This window comes from Nomascus leucogenys, chromosome 23 (genome assembly GCF_006542625.1).
Source record: "Nomascus leucogenys isolate Asia chromosome 23, Asia_NLE_v1, whole genome shotgun sequence".
Taxonomy (NCBI): domain Eukaryota; kingdom Metazoa; phylum Chordata; class Mammalia; order Primates; family Hylobatidae; genus Nomascus; species Nomascus leucogenys.
In genome coordinates this window covers 18,220,360-18,247,185 of record NC_044403.1, presented here as the reverse complement: position 1 = coordinate 18,247,185, position 26,826 = coordinate 18,220,360, and the positions used below count along the sequence as shown (strand labels likewise).

Sequence of the window (26,826 nt, the reverse complement as noted above, 5' to 3'; positions counted from 1 at the left end):
TTTAGTTACTTCTTTTGTTTTGCTTGCTTTATTTTGTTCGCGTTTTTCTAGTTCCTTTAGACATGGTGTTATATCACTAATTTGAGAACTTTCTAACTTTCTGAGATAGGTGTTTGGCACTGTAAACTTTCCTTATAATAACACTGCTTTTGCTGCCTGCCAGAAATTTTGGTGTTTTCTCTGTTTTCATTTATTTCAATTTTTTTTAATTTCTGGATTAACTTTGTTGTTTATCAATAGAACCACTCTTAGTAAGGTTCTATCGCTAAGAAAAACCCTAATGACTTTGCCAAAATCCTCCTAAAACTGAAAGCCTTCAGTAAAGTTTTGGGATACGAAATCAATGTATAAAACTCAGTAGCATTTCTGTACACCAATAACATTCAAGCTGAGCCACATACACATAAAAATACCTAGAAATTCCGCTAACCAAGGAGGTTCATAGTTCATCTTACTTGGAGTTCATTAAGTTTCTAGAATGCTTATATTCAGATACTTCATCAAATCTGAGATGTTTATGGCCATTACTTCTTCCAATATTTTCTCTACTCTTGCTTTCTCCATTCTCCCTCTTGGGCTACCACAGTGCATATGTTGGTTGACTTAATGGTGTTTCACAGGTTGGTTCTGTTCACTTTTTCTTCCATTTTTTTTTCTTCTTGATCTTCATACTTCATCATTTCCATTGTCTGATCTCCAATTTCACTCATTCTTTCCTCTGCCTGCTCAAATATGTCTTTGAATTCCTATAGTAAATTTTTCATCTTAGTTGTACTTTTAGATTTCAGGATTCTATTTCTTTTTATATTATCTATTGTAATTTCTATTTCATCCATACATAGTTTTCTTGACTTCCTCCATGTCTTCCCTTAGTTCTTCGGTATATTTAAGGCAGCTTTTTTAGTCTTATTTGGTGATCTGCCATTACATCTTTTTCAGGGATCATTTCTGTTGGTTTTTCTCCTTTGAATGGGCTCTACTTTCAGTTTCTTTGTATGGCTTGTGATTTTGTTGTTGTTGAAAATTGGACATTTGCATCTACTAATGTGGTAACTCGAGATATCAGTCTCCTCCTTAAGACCCTGTTAGATGTCTCCTTTCCCCCAGAGTTTGCTGTTTTCTGCTATTGTTTTTTGTTTTTTAAATTGTTGTAGGCTATCTCTGTGTTGAAGATCAACATGAGGTGTAAACTGAAGGTCTTCACATGTGTTTCCTGAACCTGTGCCTTCTCTTAGGCTTGCACAATGACTTTCTAATTTCCCGCTTATATATGGTTGCTTTAGAATGTACCAGTTTTCAATGTCTGGTTCCCAAAAGGAGAAAAAAAAATGAAGAAAAAGAAAAACTGGTGCCAGCCTTTAAAGTCTCTAAAGGTCACCTTCAGCCTGTGGGAAGGAGTTGGCAATAATGTTTGGAGGAAACAACAACAATGGTCTCTGCCTCTTTGCACCTCTGTGATCAGAGAACAGATCCCCAGTGTTGGGGGGACAGGCCCGTTTTGCCCACCCTGGTTCCCACAAGCTGTGTGCAGGCTTTTCCCGGAACATGTGCGCATTTGATGCCACAGGGCTTGGGGGTGGGAAATGGGTAGCTACTACTGGGCTAAGAGTGAAATTTGTATTATTAATTTTTGTTATTTACCAAAATTAACTGCAAATTACCAACCAAGCCTTTCCCTGAAAGTTGCAAGCCATCAATGGATTCCAGAGTTTCAAAAGAGTTACATCAAATAGACTCTGCCAGTGTAATTATTGTCTAGGTGGGCAGACAGATTTCTGGTACTTCTTACTCTGCCATCTTCACAGAATCCTCTTTTAAAACTGATATTCTAACTGTATTCCATATAATTGGGAAAGCTGAAAAACATTGAGTGAGTCAAGCAGAGATATAGAAGATATTTTAAGAAAACAAAACACCCAAGTCAGACTTTTAGAAAACTATAAGGTCTGAGATGAAAATATAATGGAAGCAATTGAAAGCAGATTAGAAATAGAAGAATAAAAGGTTATGAGCTTGAAGACAGCAATGGGAACTACCCAACTAAAACAGACGAAACAAAAACTTGTTAAAAAATTAACAGAGCCTCAATGACCTTGGAAAGACTTCAAATGGCCTAATACACATATATCAGAATCTCCCAAAAAGAGAAAGTAGGAGGGACAGAAAAAACATTAAAGCAATAATGGCTAAAAGTTTTACAAATTTAATAAAAGCTATAATTCCACAGTTCCAAGAAGCTCAACACGAAGAACAAGAAACAAGAAAGCTACCCACAGGCACACAAAAACCAATTGGCTGTAAGCCAGTAAAATAGATCTTTACTCTGGCACCACCAGTTGAGTCCAGTAGCAGCAGGTGATTCTGTTTTAATTTTTACCCTAACATTTTTGGGACCAACATCACTACACTCTCTCAGAGGGGCCGGCATCAAATGGCCAGAATCTCCTCCTCAGAAGTCTCTGTCCCAGCTCTACACGGGGCTCTCCTCTGTGCTACTGAGGCACCAGGACCAACACTAGAGCATGCCTTATATTCATGGGTCCCAGTCCAAGCTTTCTAGGACTCTCCTTCCAAGCTTCTAAATGCTGATAAACCTAATCCCTTCCCTTTGTTCTGTAGCCCTCGTGGTAGGAGCTGCTTCCTATTATAACCACCTCTGTGATGTTTTAGTGTTCTCTTTTTGCCTGTTTAACCAATTCTTTATATTAAGTACTTGACATTAAATACTACTTAAATAACAGAGAAAGATGATTGCATCTTGTTAGGTAAAATCATAAGCTTTTTCTATTTTTTAAATTTTTTAATCAAATTTTTTTAGAGATGGAATCTCACTCCATCACCCAGGCTGGTGTGCAGTGGTGCACTCATGGCTCACTGCAACCTTGAACTCCTGGCTCAAGCAACACTTTCACCTTGGATTCCGAAGTAACAGAGACTATAGGTGAATGCCACCACACCTGGCTACTTTTTTTTGTAGAGATGAGGTGTCACCTTGTTGCCCAGGCTGGTCTTGAACTCCTGGGCTCAAGCAATTCTCCAATCTTGGTCTCGCAAAGTACTGGGATTATAAGCATGAGCCACTGCTCCTGGCCCACATTTAAAAAATTATTGTTGTATGAAATTTCAGATATGTACAGAAGAGCAAGTGTAGAGGCTAAGTACTAGAGATTGGAATGGGTTATGAGTTATTCTCTCAGCTTCAAATCCATCCCTTAATTCTCATCTTTGAGATTTGGGGTTTTGTCAGGTGCATGCTCAATAGACTGTGCCGAAGAAAGCATGTGCTACAGGGAGATAGAAGGCTAGGGAGGGAACAAGGGGCTTCTCCCTCCTGTTTTACTTCCGGTTGCTACCAACATCACCTCAGTAGTGGTTCTTCACTCAATAAGTAGCAAATGATTCCCAGCAGCAGTAGTTGGCTCAATTTACCAGTTTTCTTTTTCCCATGCTCCCAGAGGCATCCTCATTGTGCCCTCTTAGAGATTCAAGCACCAGCTACCTGCATGCTCTTCTCCAAAGTCTAAGTCCCAGAGCCATGGATTTTCTGACCTATTTTTCAATTCCTGAAATCTTTTCTGAATACCTGAGGCAAAAACACTGATTAAGCTGTGTCCCCATGTTAGCCTTGTGGGGTCTTTCCTCAAATCCTCAGATACCAGTGACCAAATCCCTCAGATGTCTGGATCCAAATTCTGTGGTGCTGCTCTCTCAAGATTCTAAATTCCAGGAACCTCTTCTCTTTGTCCCCATATCCTTAACTGACGTGACTGCTTTCTGCAATTACTACCTCTGTGATACATTCCTTTGGCATCTTATAGCATAAAGATATAAATTACACCAATTCTTTTCATATCCGTCTGCTATTTTACACACAGGTTATCTTAACTTTTGGATCTTATTTTCTTTCATCTTATCCCTTTCAATAAAGGCTAAACTATACATATGTATCAGTCCTTAAGAAATGTAAAAGATCTAAACTAATTTGCCTTTATCATGCTCATGTTTGTTCCACTTTATCCAAGGGGCAGTGTTATAGAGAGACCAAGAGATAGAAGATGAGAAACTCCCACATCCTTCAGGATCTGGAGAAAACCAGCTTCTAGGAAGCTAAATCTCCTCATCTGTAATAATTCATATAGAGTTGTTGTAAATATCCAGGAAAGCATTTATGTGGAAGCACTTAGCAATCCTAAGTGCAGTGTAAATTAGTTCCATTACCGTTACCAAATATGACTAGACGGTAGAAGGAAAAGATGATGAGAGGCGAAAAGTAGAAAAACAACCAAAAAAAGTATTCTAGAGTTTTTCTACCCACTCGGAAATAGAATAATATATAGTTTTTAAAAAATGTGGATCTCGAATTAATTTTTGTATAAGGTGTAAGGAAGGGATCCAGTTTCAGCTTTCTACATATGGCTAGCCAGTTTTCCCAGCACCATTTATTAAATAGGGAATCCTTTCTCCATTGCTTGTTTTTGTCAGGTTTGTCAAAGATCAGATAGTTGTAGATATGCGGCATTATTTCTGAGGGCTCTCTTCTGTTCCATTGATCTATCTCTCTGTTGTGGTACCAGTACCATGCTGTTTTGGTTACTGCAGCCTTGTAGTATAGTTTGAAGTCAGGTAGTGTGATGCCTCCAGCTTTGTTCTTTTGGCTTAGGATTGACTTGGCGATGCGAGCTCTTTTTTGGTTCCATATGAACTTTAAAGTAGTTTTTTCCAATTCTGTGAAGAAAGTCATTGGTAGCTTGATGGGGATGGCATTGAATCTATAAATTACCTTGTTAGACCTAAAACCATAAAAACTCTAGAAGAAAACCTAGGCAATACCATTCAGGACATAGGCATGGGCAAGAACTTCACGTCTAAAACACCAAAAGCAATGGCAACAAAAGCCAAAATTGACAAATGGGATCTAATTTAACTAAAGAGCTTCTGCACAGCAAAAGAAACTACCATCAGAGTGAACAGGCAACCTATAGAATGGGAGAAAATTTTTGCAACCTACTCATCTGACAAAGGGCTAATATCCAGAATCTACAATGAACTCAAACTAATTTACAAGAAAAAAACAAACAACCCCATCAAAAAGTGGGCGAAGGACATGAACAGACACTTCTCAAAAGAAGACATTTATGCAGCCAAAAAACACATGAAGAAATGCTCATCATCACTGGCCATCAGAGAAATGCAAATCAAAACCACAATGAGATACCATCTCACACCAGTTAGAATGGTCATCATTAAAAAGTCAGGAAACAACAGGTGCCAGACAGGATGTGGAGAAATAGGAACACTTTTACACTGTTGGTGGGACCGTAAATTAGTTCAACCATTGTGGAAGTCAGTGTGGCGATTCCTCAGGGATCTAGAGCTAGAAATACCATTTGACCCAGCCATATAAATCATGCTGCTGTAAAGACACATGCACACGTATGTTTATTGCGGCACTATTCACAATAGCAAAGACTTGGAACCAACCCAAATGTCCAACAACGATAGACTGGATTAAGAAAATGTGGCACATATACACCATGGAATACTATGCAGCCATAAAAAATGATGAGTTCATGTCCTTTGTAGGGACATGGATGAAACTGGAAACCATCATTCTCAGTAAACTATCGCAAGGACAAAACACCAAACGCTGCATGTTCTCAGTCATAGGTGGGAATTGAACAATGAGAACTCATGGACACAGGAAGGGGAACATCACACTCTGGGGACTGTTGTGGGGTGGGGGGAGGGGGGAGGGACAGTATTAGGAGATATACCTAATGCTAAATGACGAGTTAATGGGTGCAGCAAAACAACATGGCACATGGATACATATGTAACAAACCTGCACATTGTGCACATGTACCCTAAAACCTAAAGTATAATAAAAAAAAAAATGTACTGACAAAAAAAAAATATCTGGATCTCTGCTTTTTCCCATTCCATTCAACTCGAATCCTCAGCCAATATAGCACAGATCCTTTTTGCCAATGAGACAGAAGCCATTTATTAACAGACAGCAAATACTGTTTATTGCAGACTTTCCAGCTGACTCATGTGAAAAAGGCACTATGAAAATTAATGAATCTAGATAATTTCTCTAAATGATTTATGTTAAAATATACAACATTCTTACATAACATCTGTTTTATATATGTGAAATAATATAACATTTAATGACAAAAATTGTGTTTCCAAAAATAACATTTGTTGAAGGTTAGGTATGTTTCTTTTCTCTATGTGGAATCTTTCACAGGATTAAAATATGTGTAAATTAAGTGCTTCTTATTACCAGGAAGACTTGACACAGATAAACACATAAAATGGCCCCACTTCCTTTTAACTACTCATATCAACATTTGGAACTGAGGCTTTCATTAAGCAAAATACTGTAATGCACACCAATGCAGACTAATTCCTTTGCTAGATTTTGAGCAGACATGACCTCTTTCCCATTTGTGCTTTCTCATATATAAGAACACAGTATACATAATAAGCAGAATATAAACTGAATCAAAATACAAGCTATACAAGGAATTGCAATCAACAGAGCCATGACAAACTGTCTTGAGAATGCTCCATAGATTTATATTTGCATGTCCAAGTCATGGCTGTACTTTACAGTTCATTCAAATGTTTTATTTTTTTTTTTAAACTGTTGGCGTTAAGAACTTTAAATAAATCTAAATATTCTTCCATTGAGTATGTCAGAGAAGAGACCTAACTAAGCAGAGGCTAGCCTACAGTGAGCTACGCCCTGAATGACAGACACCATATTCACAGGCAAAATCGAATCTGCTTAGATTTTGAATCATGGACAACATTGTTGCTTTGTTGCAGTGAATAACTCCACCACTATCAAAACACTTCCTGTTTATACCCTGGGATGGGGATAAAATAATTAATCTGATTAAGGAAACTTCACCTTGGTAAAGTAAGAAAAATATTTTCCAAGGTCAAAAAATTCAGTTTAAATTTTTTCAGTTTTAATAAAAATAATGGGCCTAGAAGCAAATCCTGTGCTCACTCAGGTTTGCATGGGTTTTTTTATGGTGATAAATTACATCAAGAAAAATGAATCTGACATTCCCTTCAAGGCTTCTTAAAACAAAGCATGTTGGAATAATGCCAAAGACAATGGAGTTTAAAAACAAACAAACAAATTAGTGACTACTTCCTTCATCAAAAGATTCCACTCCTGAATCACTAGCAGCAGCACTGATTTTTTCCTGTCGTCTTCTCATAATTTCTTGTAACTCGGAGCTGCCACTGCTATCCTGAAAGATAAACAGTTCAGACAAGATGGTTACTGACTTGTGCAGGCTGCAGATCATATCATGAAATGGCTCAGGATAAGTCTACTGTGGTTTTCTTCTAGTATCTCTTTAGGAAAGCTAACGGCTCCACTTTTTAAGTGAAGCTTCTGCACTTCACTAATATATCACATTAATAATTTTTCATTTTCTAAAGTCTGTTAAGGCAATTCACTCGCCAGGCCTTTCATTTGAACGTGATAAAGATAAATCAATCATGTATGTGTAATACTCTAGGTTTGCTGAGAGAAAGAGGATATGTGTACAATAAGCATAATAACATGGTAAATTATCAAAGGACTCTTCTGAGGTCAAATAAGATACTGATCTGCCTTTAGAAGATTTTACCTTAGGCCAGAGTGGGCTCAGAATTCACCCAGTTTCCCCTCCATATAGTTCTGACCCTCCGACCATGCTGGCTTTTCTCCTTTCCCATCAACAGAAGTCTCTGGCAACACAGGCAAATAATCTAAAAGATTAACTAGATCCAAGGAAAGGGTGAGGTGGTAGAAGGTGGCTGAGGAACATGAAGAACCTCAGGTAGTCAGCCTCTGCCTCAGTTCCCATCCAGAGAATAGGAAGAGAACAAGAACCAAGAGGCCATCCTGAAGTGGGTGGTGACAGCAAATGACAATAATAATAGGCAGGTGTGGGAGGAAAGAATTCAGAATTTTAGGAATATGGCATTTTCTAACATACCTTGAAGAAGTAATTATATACTCTCAACAAAATTAAATATAGTGGTAATAAAACTGCTTGAGAAAAATATATAATCCTCATTAATATTCAACATATGGAAAGCAATCAAATCACACCTTAATATGGAACCTTCAAGATCTCTATGTAGGGAAAACCTCCAAGGGAAATATGATTTCTCTTGATTCAGAATGGCTATGGGGTGATATGCATGAAGTGATTTTACCCTGAATTACTTAACTGTTGAATTTATAGAATATACCTGCTAGAGATGATTATGGATCAATTTCATGCCAAAGCCTACATTCTTTCCACTTGAGTCCAAGTATAATTTTCATGAAACTATTAAGAGCTGTGAGAGGTAACAGTTGGAAACTACTACCCGCACATAGCACATTTTAAGTCTAAAATAGGATATTGGAAGCTTAAGTATAAACCAATCTAGAAAACATGGACTTTCCTGCTTTCTTACAGACCATTGTGACTAAATACTTTTCAGGGCTCTCTATTTTCAGTGATCTCTACCTAATGTATCTTTCCCGATTATTGAGATGTATTACTAGACCTAACACACACAGCCAGGGTTTTACAATCTTATAACCTATAAGCTATTAGAATCTCCAGAAAAAAAATATTAAGAATAGGCAAGCGTTCTGGCCTCTTAAGGCTCTTACTCACTCAGAAGCTAATTTCCATTGTTATGTCAAAATTAAATTTCCTATAGAAGTAGTCAATACATATAAAATGAGAACATTATGCTTTTTGTTAAGTGTCCAAAAGTATGTGCTCAAGCTTCACGTCATATGAGCATTTATAACAAATTAACCTTCCGGAAAATGTAATTGATGATCTCAGTGACAAATTTACAAGAGCAGAGTTAAATTTAATTCAGCTCTGTTAAGAAAGGGAAATTGGCCAATATGGACATAAAAAGTTGTTTCCAGAGCTTTCAATTTGCAGAAAAACACCACCTTAGGTTGACAAGTCATACCTCTAATGCAGCTTTTTGTACAGTGATTTGGCTATAGACTCTCGCCCCTTCAGGGCAGACTGTCCTCAATTCCTCCTTATTGAGAGAGAAAAGTTGTGCACCATTTAATACTCCAAGACTATTGACAGTCCTAAAAAAAGAAAAGAAAAAGAAACTGAGCATTAAAAATACTGCCTACAAACAAAGGAGAAAATTATCTGTTCCTGCTAGTAACTTCTCTTTTCTAAGTGTTCCATACCCTGGAAGCCTTATTAAATGATACTACAGTCTTTATAGTTAGGGCAATGACAAGTTTCTTTCATGATGATGACCCTGAGGCTATACAGATTATTAATTACAAAGTATCAAAAAGGAGCCAATTGGGTTTAGGGTCACTGTTTAATACCAATTATTGGGATTTGGTGTTTCATAGAAGGAATAGATAACTTTCTAGTAACCTGGCAATTGACTAACCATTGTACCTCATTTTTCAATCATGCTGGGTAGGTGAGTTTATAATATGTCAAGGTCCCTTGAATATGTATTATTCTAATAGTTCCTTGTGCCAAGTACATATGAAATATTTATAGACTTTTAGATAGATAAATAGAACCTTTACTATAGGTTTATTAAAAGAAAAGTTCTATTAAGATTATAATTGATGCTAGGTAACACTATTTTTTATTTGCCAGAGACACTATATCCTGCAGCAGGAGGAAAGCTTATGCTCTATGTCCTACGTGGTCTAGGAAGTTCAGCTAAGACCATGGTCCTACCTAGGTTACATCAGAGTAATCTGATGGAGAAAAGAAGCTACTGGGCCTCAAAGGTGCCAATAATTTGCTTAAAGAATGAATAATGAACAGATACTACCAACTCGAAAATGGGGTGGCATCAGAATGATAATTATTTATGCTTATTTTAGTTCTTTCTCAGCTGTGAACAGCTATAGTGATTTCTTGAGTAGGGCACAAAGTATGCAGTCTGTGCCCTTATGTTTTTTAAGAGTTATCTGTGACATCTAAGTAAGCAAATTGAAAACAATGCATATTGTACACACAGAATTGCAAAGTATTCACAGAGAGACTCACACAGGGTTGAATCCCTTTGACTGTAACCATGTCTTCACATCCTCTGGTGTGGAGTCATAAGTGATATTGATAACTGGCACGTTCTGCCGTGGCACATGGAATTTCTTCTGAGCGGCACTCCGACCAATGGTCAGTCTGTGGATGAGTTCATCCTGCACTTCCTCCATCTGAGATTTCCTTCCTAGACACCAACAGGGAGTAGGTTCTTTTTGAAAATCCCTAATATTACATCACCCTCTCTAGAATCCCGATCTCTATAATCCTTTGACCCCAGTAGGACCTACAATCTAGTGTTCCTACCATCTTTCCTCACTTTTATCCTCACCCAGTATAAATGCCATGATCAATTATTAAAATAACTCCCTGGCTCTTCTCTAGTCTCTTCATTGTACTCCTTTGGCAAAACCCCAATCCTGGTTACATCTAACTTTCTGCGTATTCTGTGCCTGCACCTGCACAGCTGAATATAACACAACAATGCTGAATGATCTCATGTTAAATTCATGATTATGAACCTTAACTTGGCTGTTAATGCTTCCTGACGATCATACTAGATTTCCTTAGACTGGTGGCTCTCAACTGGCGACAATTTTGGTCCCAGAGGACATTTGGAAATATCTGGAGACACTTTTGGTTGTCACAATTGAGGGAGAAAAAGGGGAAAGGCTGCTGCTGTCACACAGTGGGTAGAAGCCTGGGATGCACACAACATTCTATAATGTCAGCCTCTCCTACAGCAGAGAATAACCCAGCCTCAAAGGCCAAGAAGTCCTGCCTAAGGTCATGTAACTGCCCACTGTCTTAGACAAGTACTGAATATATTCTACTTTCTCTCTACAAACCTCTAACCCTATTCCCCAATCCTCACCTTGAGCTGATCTCATTTCCCAATTTATGAATAAAATAGAAGAAAACCTCCATAAGTTCCCCTAGTGGTTCTTCCTACCAGCACTTTCCCCATATGCTCTGCCTGCCTTCCTATTATGTTATATAGGAGCTGTTTCCCTGCTCCCAAGGCTAACTCTCCATGTATGCACTAGGCCTCAAGTTCTTTGCCTATTCAAATACTCCGTCATTTCTCCCTTATTTATCCTGGTATTAATTTTCCTTCTCCACTGAATCAGTTTATCAGCCTGCAAACATGCTATTATTTTATGATTTCTGTTACCTTTAAACAAGCCCTTTTTACTATGTCCTTTCCCAGCTACTGCCCATTTTTCTGCTCCTTTTACAGCAAAAGTCCATGAAAATATGCCTGTACTAGTGGACTCCAATTCCCATTCTCCTATTTTCTCTGAATGTCATTGAAATTCAATTTTGCTTTTCCCCCCATCTCTCTACTACACTTTGCTAAACTCCAGCCAATTCTTTCCCAGCTACTATCTCATTTAACCTAACAGCACACATTTGAAGCAGAAGATTCCTCCTTGAAACATTTTCTTCCTGTGGCCTCCAGGATACCACAGTCTCCTCATTTTCCTCCTATGTCTCTGGACTCCCCTTCTCTGGATCCTCTTCTGAATATTCTCGTCTCTCCAACCAAGTAATATTAAGGTGCTCTAGGGGACACTCCTGAGACTCATCTCTGCCGGCACTACCTCCATCAATGACCACTGTGCTTAGCTTCACGGCCATTGAAAAGATGATGGTTACCAAATTATTTTTCCAGGCCTCTTACTCGGAACTAAGGCGCATATATGCTGTCTACTTGATATATTCATTTGGGTATTTGTTAAATAGCTCAAATGCATGTCAAATATAGCATGCCCAAACCTGAATTCCTGATCTTCTTCCTGAAGCTTGCTTTTATAAACTCTTAGACTTGCTTTTTAGACTTCTCAACTCACTTAATGACAATTCTATCTTTCCAGTTCTGGCAAAATACCACGGAGCTGCACTTGATTCCCTGTCCTGTGCTACATCCAATCCATCAGCAGATCCTGTTAGTCTGACCTCATAATGTATCCAAAATCCAATGATTTCACTGTATTTTTTCTGTTGCCAGCTTGGTCTGAGTTACCAGCCTATTAACAGATCTCTCTGCTTCCACTCCCTACCACCCTGCCCCTTTCTCTTCATTCTCTTCTCAATATAACAACTAAGTGATTCTTTTAAAATTAAGTCAGGCCGGGTGACTCACGCCTGTAACCCAAGCACTTTGGGAGGCTGTGGCAGGCGGATCACAAGGTCAAGAAATCGAGACCATCCTGGCCAACATGGTGAAACCCTGTCTCTACTAAAAATACAAAAATTAGCTGGGCATGGTGGCATGTGCCTGTGGCCCCAGCTATTCAGGAGGCAGGAGAATCGCTTGAACCCAGGAGGCGGAGGTTGCAGTGAGCCAAGATAGCGCCACTGTATTCCAGCCTGGCAACAGAGCAAGACTCCATCTCAAAAAAAAAAAAAAAAAAAAAAATGTAAGTCAGATGTTGCAGCTCCTCTGCTCAAAACATTCCCAAGTGATCCTAATTACTTCCAGTAAAAGGCCCTACAAGACCTCCACCTCTCTAAAGCCACTCCGCAACTCTTCTGGAGCCCTTCACTCTTGCTCCCAATGGCTCCCTTGGTGCTCTTCAAATTTAAAGGCCGCTCCAGTCTCCTCTGCCTGGAATGCTTTCCCCCGCATGTCCACATGGCTTACTCCTCCCCACCTTTCTATTTCCCCTGATGTATTTAAAACTGCAATCCCTCCCCAAAAGCACTCTCTATCCACATAGTTTTATTAGTCTCCAAACCACTTACCACCTTCTTGATAGATAGTCTATCATCTTTTTTTTTTTTTGAGATACAGTCTCACTCTGTTGCCATGCTGCAGTGCAGTGGCACAATCTTGGCTCACTGCAACCTCCGCCTCTCGGGTTCAAGCGATTCTCCTGCCTCAGCCTATCGAGTAGCTGGGACTACAGGCGTGTGCTACCGTGCCCACGCCCAGCTAATTTTTGTATTTTTAATAGAGATGGGGTTTCACCCTGTTGGCCAGGATGGTCTCGATCTCCTGACCTCGTGATCCGCCCACCTCGGCCTCCCAAAGTGCTGGGATTACAGCCCACCGCGCCCAGCCAACTTAATCGCTTTTTAACCTACCTCCTTTCATTAAAATATAAGCCTGAGGAGAAAAAGGATGCTTCCCTTTTTTGTTTGCATCTATATCCTAATACCTGGAACAGTGCTTTAATTCAATAAATACCTGTTGAATAAATGAACGAATGAGGCATTCTGCTGACTTTTTCACCGAGACTTTGAGAATCATCATGTACAAACCCCTTAAATAACCAGATAAGAAAATGAAGGCCAAAAACAGATAAATGATCTGTCAAAGTCACATTTCAATTAGTAGAATAATTTAGCTAGAACTGGATCTTCTGACTTTCAGCAGAGGGCTGTTTTATAGCCAAAGTCATTAAAATCACCTTTGATTAACTTCCCTAGCTACTCCTTTTTCCTAGCCATTTATGCTAATGGAAAAGATGTGTGTGTATATGAACATACTGTCATGACAAAAATAGGAAAGGCATAAAAGTACAGGAAGGGGAATCATGTGTCTGTGTATTTTAAAATATGTGTGTATATATACATAGGTACATTATGTTGTTTGTTTTCACTTTCAAGAAATAAGAACAATCTAATTAAGTTGGCAAGTGACAATAACCTGGTCACTCAGGGAGCTTTTTGTGACCAGTGTTCTATGATTTTTTTCCCCTAGGGAAAGGGTTTTAGAAAGTGTTTGGTGCCCCCGGGAAATAAGGGAAAGTGTGAATAGTTAGTGTTATTTCAGCCTAATTTTTTTTTTTAATGCCTCAAGTATCTAGGAAATCTTTTGAAGAAGAAGTCAAAAAAGGGGAAAAGGGGAGGGAGGAGTAGGGGGTGCTAGAGAGAGTGAGAGAGAGAGAATACTATTGATTGTTACATTTAAGTATACATTACATGCATTTCATTAGTTACCTTTTAAAAAAATCACTACATCAAACTGTCAAACAGCATATGAGTGCATCTCAAAGGAATAAAAAATAAAATGTACCACCACACTAAAAGATGTGGTTTCTCATCTGCTGACTTGGCCAGTATATCCATCATCACCAGTCCACAGCATAGTTTTCTTCCAGGAAGGACGAAAGAAACCTTCGCCTAACATATTCCTGGGCTTGTGGTTTCCATTTCCAATGTTCTAACACACAACAGCGAACCAGAATAACTTTACACCTTTCTAAAATAACACTCTGATTACAAAAGATTAAACTCAAATAAAAGGACTAGCATTTCAAAGGAAATGGGAGAAATACAAAGCAACTAAAGTGTTTGCATCTTAAAAGCGATAAAAGGAGAACCTTTTGGGATCCTGCGATAAAACAGTCTGAACAGCTTCTATGACACAAGGCTTTGCAGCTATTTTGAACAGGCAACACACAGACTTCCACAAAAGGGCTTCACTCTTGCCACTTGCTACGTTGTAAAAACAGGCATGTTGGCTTTTTTCCCCTGTTCATAGCTGCTACTTGACAGATTTCTATGAGTATTTACTTCCTAGTTCCTTTCATTTTATTTTTTACCAGAAGTTTAGGCAGTAAGCAGAGAATGTGGGTAGATGAGTAGGCATATTTTGAGAGAAATTTGGCTATCAATAAACACACACTGAAATATGTGCTACTGTCTGGTTCTAAAAGAACATTAAGCCCCAACATTCATTCAGAGAAAAACTGTTCTGCAATAAAGTTATCAAGAAATATTTGTTTTATAAAAAGAAATACATTTATTTAATGCCAAACTGTATTCTTGAGATATTTTTAAAAAGAAATCACATAAGTTGCAAATATATTGTAAGATTTTTATTATTCTAAGGAAACAAGTATGTGTGCTAATTTTGGGAGAGATGTTTATATTTTATACACCAATGCCACCCTTTTACTTATGAAAAACAGACTTCAAAATGATGAGTCACAATTATCAGGAGAGTTCTCTATCTTTAAAAGTATGCAAACTATGCCTCTTTCCCACTAGGTTATTCTTGGTTTCTCAGAGTGAACAAAGAACAGACTGTCCTAACCCACACACTGCTCCAAATGGGGACTGGAGGCCGATGAACTCTGATCCTAGCTAGGCCTGGATAAAGAGTCCCACCGTGTCAAAGATGACTGTGCTGACGTCTCTACGGAGGGAAATGCTATAAACTTGTGGGAAGAATAAAGAAGAGAACAGTCATTTCTAAGAGGAAGTTTTCTCCTTAGGGAACTCAATAAAAATATTTATAGAAATTTCTCATCTTAAAACTATGTCTTTAATGTATTTGAAAAAGAAAGCTCTTTTTAAAAACTCCACATAATTTTAAAAACTTAGTAGTATATTCTATTATGGTTCTACACACTCACACAGACAGTTGTTTTTGCTGTACAGAAAGAGCTAATCACTTCCAAAACTTCATTTTTCCTTTAGTTTTCTGGCAAGATAGATATGACAGTCATTTAAATTGGACATACCGTGGGAGAAAAATTAATGAGTAAAAGTAGGCTTATGCTTCTTGCATTTAACCAGAATTTTTAGAATTGTTAAATAGTAATAGTTTTAGTGTCTTTTTATTTTTTAATTTATCAAGAATGTCCACAACTGAAGAGATGTGGCAATAACTTACTGAGGTGGGAAAACAGTAGGATGAAAATGGGAGTGAAAGATTCAGTCATTTAGTTTTGAATATAAATAGAAAGCATCCTCTTTGAAGCAATTGTGAATGGGAGTTCACTCATGATTTGGCTCTCTGTTTGTCTGTGATTGGTGTACAAGAATGCTTGTGATTTTTGTACATTGATTTTGTATCCTGAGACTTTGCTGAAGTTCCTAATCAGCTTAAGGAGATTTTGGGCTGAGACAATGGGGTTTCTAGATATACAATCATGTCATCTGCAAACAGGGACAATTTGACTTCCTCTTTTCCTAATTGAATACCCTTTATTTCCTTCTCCTGCCTGATTGCTCTGGCCAGAACTTCCAGCACTATGTTGAATAGGGGCGGTGAGAGAGGGCATCCCTGTCTTGTGCCAGTTTTCAGAGGCAATGCTTCCAGTTTTTGCCCATTCAGTATGATATTGGCTGTGGGTTTGTCATAGATAGCTCTTATTATTTTGAGATACGTCCCATCAATACTGAATTTATTGAGAGTTTTTAGCATGAAGGGTTGTTGAATTTTGTCAAAGGCCTTTTCTGCATCTATTGAGATAATCATGTGGTTTTTGTCTTTGGTTCTGTTTATATGCTGGATTACATTTATTGATTTGCGTATGTTGAACCAGCCTTGCATCCCAGGGATGAAGCCCACTTGATTATGGTGGATAAGCTTTTTGATGTGCTGCTGGATTCGGTTTGCCAGTATTTTATTGAGGATTTTTGCATCAATGTTTATCAAGGATATTGGTCTGAAATTCTCTTTTTTGGTTATGTCTCTGCCAGGCTTTGGTATCAGGACGATGCAGGCTTCATAAAATGTGTTAGAGAGGATTCCCTCTTTTTCTATCGATTGGAATAGTTTCAGAAGGAATGGTACCAGTTCCTCCTTGTACCTCTGGTAGAATTCGGCTGTGAATCCATCAGGTCCTGGACTTTTTTTGGTTGGTAAGCTATTGATTATTGCCACAATTTCAGAACCTGTTATTGGTCTATTCAGAGATTCAACTTCTTCCTGGTTTAGTCTTGGGAGGGTGTATTTGTCGAGGAATTTATCCATTTCTTCTAGATTTTCTAGTTTATTTGCATAGAGGTGTTTGTAGTATTCTCTGATGAATCCAACTTACAAGGGATGTGAAGGACCTCTTCAAGGAGAACTACAAACCACTGCTCAATGAAATAAAAGAGGATACAAACAAATGGAAGAACATTCCATGCTCATGGGTTGGAAGAATCAATATCGTGAAAATGGCCATACTGCCCAAGGTAATTTATAGATTCAATGCCATCCCCATCAAGCTACCAATGACTTTCTTCACAGAATTGGAAAAAACTACTTTAAAGTTCATATGGAACCAAAAAAGAGCCCGCATCACCAAGTCAATCCTAAGCCAAAAGAACAAAGCTGGAGGCATCACGCTACCTGACTTCAAACTATACAAGGCTGCAGTAACCAAAACAGCATGGTACTGGTACCACAACAGAGACATAGATCAATGGAACAGAACAGAGCCCTCAGAAATGATGCCGCATATCTACAACTATCTGATCTTTGACAAACCTGACAAAAACAAGAAATGGGGAAAGGATTCCCTATTTAATAAATGGTGCTGGGAAAACTGGCTAGCCATATGTAGAAAGCTGAAACTGGATCCCTTCCTTACACCTTATACAAAAATTAATTCAAGATGGATTAAAGACTTAAATGTTAGACCTAAAACCATTAAAATCCTACAAGAAAACCTAGGCAATACCATTCAGGACATAGGCGTGGGCAAGGACTTCACGTCTAAAACACCAAAAGCAATGGCAACAAAAGCCAAAATTGACAAATGGGATCTCATTAAACTAAAGAGCTTCTGCACAGCAAAAGAAACTACCATCAGAGTGAACAGGCAACCTACAGAATGGGAGAAAATTTTTGCAACCTACTCATCTGACAAAGGGCTAATATCCAGAATCTACAATGAACTCAAACTAATTTACAAGAAAAAAACAAACAACCCCATCAAAAAGTGGGCAAAGGACATGAACAGACACTTCTCAAAAGAAGACATTTATGCAGCCAAAAAACACATGAAGAAATGCTCATCATCACTGGCCATCAGAGAAATGCAAATCAAAACCACAGTGAGATACCATCTCACACCAGTTAGAATGGCCATCATTAAAAAGTCAGGAAACAACAGGTGCTGGAGAGGATGTGGAGAAACAGGAACACTTTTACACTGTTGGTGGGACTGTAAACTAGTTCAACCATTGTGGAAGTCAGTGTGGCGATTCCTCAGGGATCTAGAACTAGAAATACCATTTGACCCAGCCATCCCATTACTGGGTATATACCCAAAGGACTATAAGTCATGCTGCTATAAAGACACATGCACACGTATGTTTATTGTACACTATTCACAATAGCAAAGACTTGGAACCAACCCAAATGTCCAACAACGATAGACTGGATTAAGAAAATGTGGCACATATACACCATGGAATACTATGCAGCCATAAAAAATGATGAGTTCATGTCCTTTGTAGGGACATGGATGAAACTGGAAAACATCATTCTCAGTAAACTGTCACAAGGACAAAACACCAAACACCGCATGTTCTCAGTCATAGGTGGGAATTGAACAATGAGAACTCATGGACACAGGAAGGGGAACATCACACTCCGGGGACTGTTGTGGGTTGGGGGGAGGGGAGAGGGACAGCATTAGGAGATATACCTAATGCTAAATGACGAGTTAATGGGTTCAGGAAATCAACATGGCACATGGATACATATGTAACAAACCTGCACATTGTGCACATGTACCCTAAAACCTAAAGTATAATAATAAAAAAAAAATAGAAAGCATCCAATCTCAGCTATAAAGTTAATAGTTCCATACTGGTATCTGGATGTCAGAGATGAGTTTTAATATGATGACTAATTCGGGAATCATTCTTTTCCCAACAATATAAACAGTATTGAAAGAAATGGAAATAGAATGAACTACAGTAGAACTATGTTTATGTGGAAAACGAAGGCAGAAGCCTAAGAGAGGCCCACATTGAGGGAAAGATAGATACCCATCTCTCTCTCTCTCTCTCTCTCTCTCTCACACACACACACACACACACACACACACACACACACACACAGACTTCATATACTTTTCTCATATTGAGGAAATATGAAATACCTTCATAGCTCTGGTTTTCCAAGAGTTTTTACATATCAAGTGTAGGTAAAGCAAAGTAACTTTATGACACGTTTAAAACACCAAATTTGGAGATCAAATTGACATGCCATATACTACAAGGTTAAACAAAATTTATCTTAAAATTACCTTCAGTTTTCAAAATATCTACACTGCTATTCACCAATAATACAAATAAGGATAATCCAAAGTTGGTCATAGTGCCTTTTAGCTTATTTAAATATAGTTTTCATAGAAACCATTTATACGAAACATCAAATTTCAAGTTATGAAAATATGGCACTGAAGCATAAGTCACATGAAATTTGAATTTGGAGGGTAAATCCAAGACTACTATTGGCAGGTGATTATATTAACATAGTGTGATTGTGCAGCTACTGTAAATAGCAAATAAGAGGAAGAGAAGTAGGAAGGTTATGATGATGATGATGATGACGACAGCAGCATGTAGTTAGTGACTGCATATTATGTGTCATACAGTGGTCAAAATTAGTCAGGGGTTTTCAACCTCAGCACCATTGACATTTTCGGCCAGATAACTCTGTTGCTGGGGGCTGTCCTGTGCATTGTAATTGTTGCTAAGCATCCCTGGTCTCTACCCATTAGACATCAGTAGCATCCCCCCAGTTTTGACAACCAAAAATGTCTTCAGGCAATATCAAATGTCCTCAGAAGGATGGAGAAGACAAAATTGCTCCTGGCTGAGAAGCACTGAAGTAGATGCTTTCTATGCATTATCTCATTAAATCCTCACACTTATCCTATGAAGCAGATACTATTATTTTTCTCCACTTTTCAGATATTGAAGTGCTGAGAGGATAATTAAATCACCGAAGGTCAGCAAGCTGGCAAGTGTTTTTTCAGTATACAAATTCCAGGATGTCTGGCTCCAGAGTCTGCATTCAACTATCATAACAGATTGGAAAAGGAGTAGAAAGGCATGCATTAGAGAGTGGAGAGAATACTTCCTGTTTCTCAGAACTACGTAGCTGATGAGAAACCAGGTGAAAATCTTTGCAATCTACTAAGTACCATGCAAGTATAAAGGACCTTAATCCAAGTAGAATCAACAGTAAACAATATTTTACTTAGTAGTGCTTTTAATTTGCGGAAGACATTTTTTGCCTCCCTGGGAAACTTACGGTCCACCGGAAGTTGTTTGTATCTCTGGCTGTCTCGCACGATACTGCCACCACTGTCACTGGAGCTGCTGTTTTGACGTGTTATATTTGCTGGGACCTTTGACACAGGAACAGGTGCTGGAGTGGAAGGGGGAAGGGGGACAGGAACAGGAGCTGGTGTTGGAGGAGGTGATGGAGCAGGGGGAGTATCAGCTGGTCTTGGGCCATACTCCATCCTTTGTTTCTATAAAAAGACAAATAATTAACTTAAAATTTAACAAATATTAACTTAGGCTAGGAAAACAAATCATACTTTGATAGGACATTGTTGGCTATTTTTAAACTTACTTGCAAACCCATTACACATTTATCTGTAATCCTATATGGTATAATGACCATTGAAAATCATATTTTAAACATTCGACATAATTTGTTCAAAGTCAAAACGTAAGTTAAGCAGTCACAAGGCTACGTCAATAGCAAATAGTAGTATTATAGTAATAAATGTCAAGAACATGGAATTTGGGCTTGGAATCACACAAGACCAGGGGAGGTAGAAAGATTTATAATTATTTTTTAATTTATGCTAATAATAATTTCCAATTGCACTGGAAGTCTAAATGTCAACAGCATAAAGCATCACTTACTCATTTTAAATGTACACTATATTCAAAGATTTTTAATTTTGTTTCCAATAAATAGTTTTAAAGTATTGGTATTATTTCGTTCAAGACATAACTTTTTCTGCCATCATCTTAATGCTAATTTATTAAAATTAGAAATTTCTCTTGTTAAAATGGAAATGTCACGGGGTGGATGGTTGTCAGGGTAATGGTATGGTCTTTAAATGTTTATGATTGCAACTCACAAACGAATACTAGAAAGGGACCTGTGGCCATTTGTATTAAAAAAGGTAGGTGTGACAAAATGCTTTTTAATAATTTTAAAATCATGATTGTTAGGCATACTTATAAAACAGCATTTGTGCATATTCCTTATTTAAAACACATATAATAGTTAACACTTTAAATCTAAATAAAATAATTTTAATAGATAATGCATTGTGAGAGGCTCCAAATTCTCAAAAGGCACATTTTCTTTTTAGAATCAAAGATACAGGGCAATTATTTGTAATTAAGGCAAAGTTTAGATACTGTACTGGCACAATTTTAATTATTCTAATTTGGGATTAGCATATTACATGCAAAAAGACCTTTTGGTAATCTGGTCCTTTGATTAGAACAGTATTTACTTTTAAATTCTAAAATGGCCCAAATATCAGGTAATATTGATTTTAAGAGAGTCCTCCCAATTTCCACAGAGATGAAAAACAAAAATACACACCACACACAGACACATCACTTTTTAATTAAACTATTACTCAAAAACAACACAGCAACCTTCATCAGTCACCTTCACGGCAAATGACTAACACCTGTGGAAACCGGTGTGGGAAGGAGCCCTCATTCTTTTCAGCTCGCTCTTTCAAAGCTACTACTCACAGACCAGTGGGATGGGGTCGAGGAAGTGGGAAGTGTATTATGAAAGGATGGAAGTATATCTGAAAGGAGTGTTTATAATGCTGGTAGATGCTGAGGGAAGAAGGAGGGCAAGGAGGAGAGAAGCAGGACGGGAGGGAAGGAGGGAGTAAAGATTCTCAGAGTAAAAGAAGGGAGTTAGATGGGACAGAAACTGAGTTGCTAATCCCCTTAGCATTCAAGGCTTAGAAATATTTCTAATGTATTCAATACTGTATTAGAATGAAAGAATGAATTGTTATTATTATTCCCCACAAAGGACAATCTTCCTATATTTGGGCCAATAAAATACTTAAAGCAGTCAAAATACAGCAAACATCACCAGAATGTAATATTTAGCACACACCAAAGTCATCTGATTAATGTATACGCAATGTTCCCTTGACAAGAATGTCCTCTGCACGTAATTTCATGAAGGGCTAATGAATTCTCACATTAGTGTTTCAAAAGCATCATAGTTTCAATTACTGTTTTTGAAGCCTAAACAAACAAAAATGCCATGAGCCCTGCTTTCCATATGATTCATAATTTTTGCTTTTGCTATTCATCAAATACTATTGTGAGAAAGTGAATAAACTGTGTTACTGTCACAATCAAGCCTGAAAACAAACTCACCAAATGTTCTGTGCCTTATTTCATTCATGCCATTGTTACATAATGCAACTTTATCAGTATGACCTAACAAAATAATAGGTTTAAAATACATATTTGATTAAAGAAAACCCATATTAAAATGTATGCCATAAATTATATTTACTTGCATATTTTCCTCTTTCCTTAGTCCTCTCCTCCTGCCCCATGTTTCCAACCTCTGACATTAAAAGGGGCGAAGTACCTTCCTTGAATCATGACAACTGGTTCTGAATGGCAACCTAGACAGCTCTTCCATGGAAACTGGTTTGAAATTCTTCATGTGGAAGAAGAAGAATCAGCACTGACTCCTAACGTCACTTTTCTGCTTCCCTCCCTAGCTTCTCTACTCCTCTTTACCTACCACCCAACTACTGCTCTTCTTTTCCTTATGTCTGTCTCCTGGCTATTTTTTGTTGAAGCTACAGAGTTAATGATTCCGATGTATCTCAGTTTACGCAATGTCTTGGAGAACAGAAGTGCACTCTGAACTTTTTTCTCCTGAACCAAGGTACCAAAGCTCCAAATCCAAAAAAGAAATTCTGACCAACTGTTCTTGGTTTGCCTGAGACTTTCCCAGTAATTAGCACTGAAAGTTCCACATCTTCACAAACACCTCAGACTCCCCAACTGGGAACTGGGAGGGTTGGTCAGCCTGGTGTGGACTTACTTTTGCACCCAACTGTCACTTCCTTACTCTTGCCTATGATATCCCACAAACATAAAGTTCTGTTAAAAGCAAAATCTATCTTTTTGTCTCTTTCTCTGAAAGACGGCAAAATTACTAGCCCTCATAGGAAATTTACTTTCCTACTGATAATTAAGTTGGAATGAGTCACTTTTCTTTAGCAACTTAAGCTTAGTAGAAATTCTAAAGAATTAAAGAATGCTATTGAGAGATAAGATCCTGATTCATACAACATGCTGCTTCAGAGGGGAAATTATGCAAGTAAGCTCAACAAAGCCATTAAAATTGAACTGTTCTTAAATATTTAACCTACTCTAAATTACACACTTTTCCTCTAAATTTGGTTTTTTGGAACTCTGCAGTGAAAACTAAGCACAGCTGGAACATTTGGAGGGTGTTAAGTCCAGAGACTGAATCCAAAAAATTATATTAAAAAGAAGTGCCATGAGGGAACGAATGTGGGTTACCTCTGACAGCTCACCAAGTAATTGCTATTAGGAAAATGGAGCAAATCACATCAAATGAGAAAATTAATACAGGAAATGGAATTAAAATAATATCAATTATAATTCACATCAAATATCAGAAAGAGTAAATTAGTCTGACAGTAAAATTACATGCCCACAATCAACCAGTGAAGGAGCCTGTAAATCTATAATTAATTCTCATCATTATCTAGCCATAGAAAACTAATCATATAGATTCTACTACAGTAGAAACGGTGTAAAGTACTTCAATAGTAACTATTGTATATTCAAGTAAAATATAGGTTTATTTTATTCCTATTGCTCATAAAGAATACAATTAGAGTGCATTAAATGTAAGAGTTATTCTTAATTAGCTGATTTTACAAAAGGTAATACTGCATGCATTATCGTGTGATTGTAATGAGCTTTAGTTTCAAACTTTGTAAGCAGCCTGAACAAACATAGAACATTTAATAAAATTATGTACATGTGCATGTCGGACAGTAATTATCAATACTTTATATATGTATAAAAATACATACATATATTTAGAGTGGGTATTAAGCAAATTATCATTAAGAAGTCTCTGGGAAAATGTCAATACATGTGGCAGAATAAAAAGTAAACATCTTTGGCTAAAAACCATGCCTATAATTAATGAGTAGAGTCTTCCAATATTAATTTTTAAAAAACACTTGAAGAACTGAATATTATCAGGAGGTTGGCCTGGCTGGAAGAATAGAAACCCTCTTTGGTAAAATGGTCACTCTGTCCAGCAGTATCTAAATGTCTGGACTGGGCTTAAAAAACAGAGCACTGATAACATAGACTGAAATTAGTAGTGTCAGCGGTTTAGTGTCACCTGTAGAAAACATTTCCATTTTTAATTTAGGGCTATTTAAACATGTATGTAATGAATGAGAAGATTTTCTACCTAGACTGGATTGTAGAGATCACATAACTGACTCCTTCTATTTCATGACCAAGCAAATTGGAACACAGGAAAATAAAATGCTCTCTTTAAGGACTAGAACCCTCACCTACCAATACCTAGATTGGGGCTTTTCTCATGGTATCATATTACAGTACCTCTTGCTAGACAATAAAGAATATGGGAAACGTTTTGTTGAATTCACATGACCAGAGAGACTGGACATTCGTAATTACTTGCATCTTGGTAGAGTAAGAATACCTATAACAATAATAAATGCATAGATAATAATTAAGAATACATGAAAGACTTCTTTAGTTAGTCCATTGGATATATAATAAATAACATCACAGGAGGAGGTGGTTTCTGCTCTTGGCATATAGCTTGCAAATTTAAATGTGCAAAAGGGTAATTCTAGCAGACGAGCAGTCACAGGGCTAGAGGTCTGAGAATCAATTCAAAATAAAGATTAGGAAACTTTATGTGGCAAGTAGCTTCCAGGTGGGGAGAAAGGATGTCCATCTGTTGCCCAGCTAAAATACTACAAAGCCTTGGAATGCTCTACAACATTTTTATCAAAAGACATGTTATCTCTCCATAATCTCTCCTCAGCATTTACTTCCTTTTCTCTGTGGTTTATTCAATCTTTTGTGTCAATATCTTTTGTAAATTTTTATTACTTTCTCTTTTATGTTTAAAACTTTGCTGAAGCCATGGGGGAAATACACTAGGTAGGAATGGTTGTCTTTACAGAGCTGTTAAAAATCACTTCAAATGTGAGGATATTAAATAGCCTGGACTCTCAAGGACACCAGGTGGCAATTCAACACCTATTCACTGGTGGTGCCTGGTATGAGCATCCCTGTCATCCGAACAGAATCTCTGATAAAAAGTGTGTGAACAATAGGCAAGAGCAGCACTTGTGCCCTTCACCCAGAAACTGCCATTATTTATATATATTTCTTTATAGGAAATGTAAGGGTATAAAAATAAGAGTCACGACTGTGTCCCTTTTTTTAAGTATTTGGTGACTCACAGATGTTGCATGGAAATAGTTTACGTCTAATTCCCTTATTTCCACCACTTACAAAATGTCCTATTCTAAGTAAATCATATAATTTGGGTTATTTTCCTAAATTATAAAATAATGAACGATACCATGAAATCCAGGGAATGGATACATAAGGTAAAAATCAAATTCCAAGGATTGTGACTGATCAGATCAACTTTTATCACAGTATAATGCAAAGTAAAGCTGTTCTGAGAAAATATCACTTTAAACATTAATACAGAGAAAAACTATGGGTTTATACAAAAAGAGATGACAACCTTTTTTTTTTTTTCTTTTTCTTCTTGTTTTGAGATGGAGTCTCGCTCTGTCGCCAGGCTGGAGTGCAGTGGCACAATCTCGGCTCACTGCATCCTCTGCCTCCTGGGTTCAAGCGATTCTCCTGCCTCAGTCTCCTGAGTAGCTAGGATTACAGGTGTGTGCCACCATGCCTGGGTAATTTTTGTACTTTTAGTAGAGACAGGGTTTTGCCATGCTGGCCAGGCTGGTCTCAATCTCCTGACCTCAAGCGATCTGCCTGCCTCGACCTTCCAAAGTTCTGGGATTACAGGCATGAGCCATTGTGCCCACCCGAAATGACAACCTTTTATAATCACTATTCTCTAGAACAGCAGAATGCAACACAGCACAGGCTCTGGATCCAGAGTGCTGGGGCCCAATCCTGGCTTCGCACAGCTGTATAAATCTGGGCAAATTATTTCTCCTACACCTTAGTTTCCTACGAAAAAATGTGCCTCCTTCAAAAGGTTGTTGTGGGAATTAAATGAATTTGGATTTGGGAAGTGCTTAAACCATGCCTGGCACAGCATGAGCACTGGCCGCTGGCAAATCTTCTCTAGCGAGGAATATCTATGAATGCTGTTCTCTGTGAATGTGAAGCAAATTTAAGTAATGAATCATTGCTTGCCTTTTGGCAGCATGGTGCAGAAATCTAAAATATTTTTGTTAAAGTTTCTTTATATTTCTTCAAAGTTTTGATATCACTGGATGAAAGAGACAGATGGAAGGGAAAACAAATGTGTGGGCCATATCTGAGGAGGAGAGAGAGGGTCACACTGCTCTTGATACAGCAAGCATGCAGGAAGGAGCAAAGCCATGGCAGATGACCTGTGGACTCATGCAGGCTTTCGGGAAGGATCTGATCGGCACTAGGCTTTCTGTTGTTCTTTTTACCAAGTATGTGAGATGCTGGTACTCAATATGTATTTGTGGAATGAGTGAATAAAAAGATGAGTAAGACATAAAATTATAATCCAGTTGACTTTTATAAGGTTAGGGTATTAGGATCAGTGGAATCTACATAAATATGGTGGCAACTTAATTATCATTCTGAAATAAGTTGCAGGATTTTTCCTTAGATATTTTAGATATGGGTATCTGGTGACACTGTTGTAGAGATATAAAAATGACTGGCACATATTTCCAAGGATGTTTTCTTTTCCATTTTACTCTATCCTTTTTTT

The 26,826-nt window shown here is 37.8% G+C and overlaps 1 protein-coding gene across 3 annotated transcripts in view; it reads right to left on the bottom strand.

The window, feature by feature from the left end:
• Nucleotides 1-6,002: 6,002 nt before the first annotated feature.
• The window catches only part of EPS8 (epidermal growth factor receptor pathway substrate 8), a 177,220-nt gene continuing 156,396 nt past the window's right edge, over nt 6,003-26,826 (bottom strand). The window contains exons 18-21 of one of the 3 annotated variants that reach the window (XM_030804826.1): nt 20,062-20,284; nt 10,068-10,248; nt 8,998-9,127; nt 6,003-7,274 (exon numbers count right to left, since the gene is read on the bottom strand). In XM_030804826.1, coding sequence (XP_030660686.1) covers nt 7,161-7,274; nt 8,998-9,127; nt 10,068-10,248; nt 20,062-20,284 — 648 coding nt within the window. In that variant the 3' untranslated portion in view covers nt 6,003-7,160. The remainder of the gene's footprint in view (nt 7,275-8,997; nt 9,128-10,067; nt 10,249-20,061; nt 20,285-26,826) is intronic. The other 2 variants (XM_003265550.4, XM_030804827.1) reach the window with 2 other exon arrangements.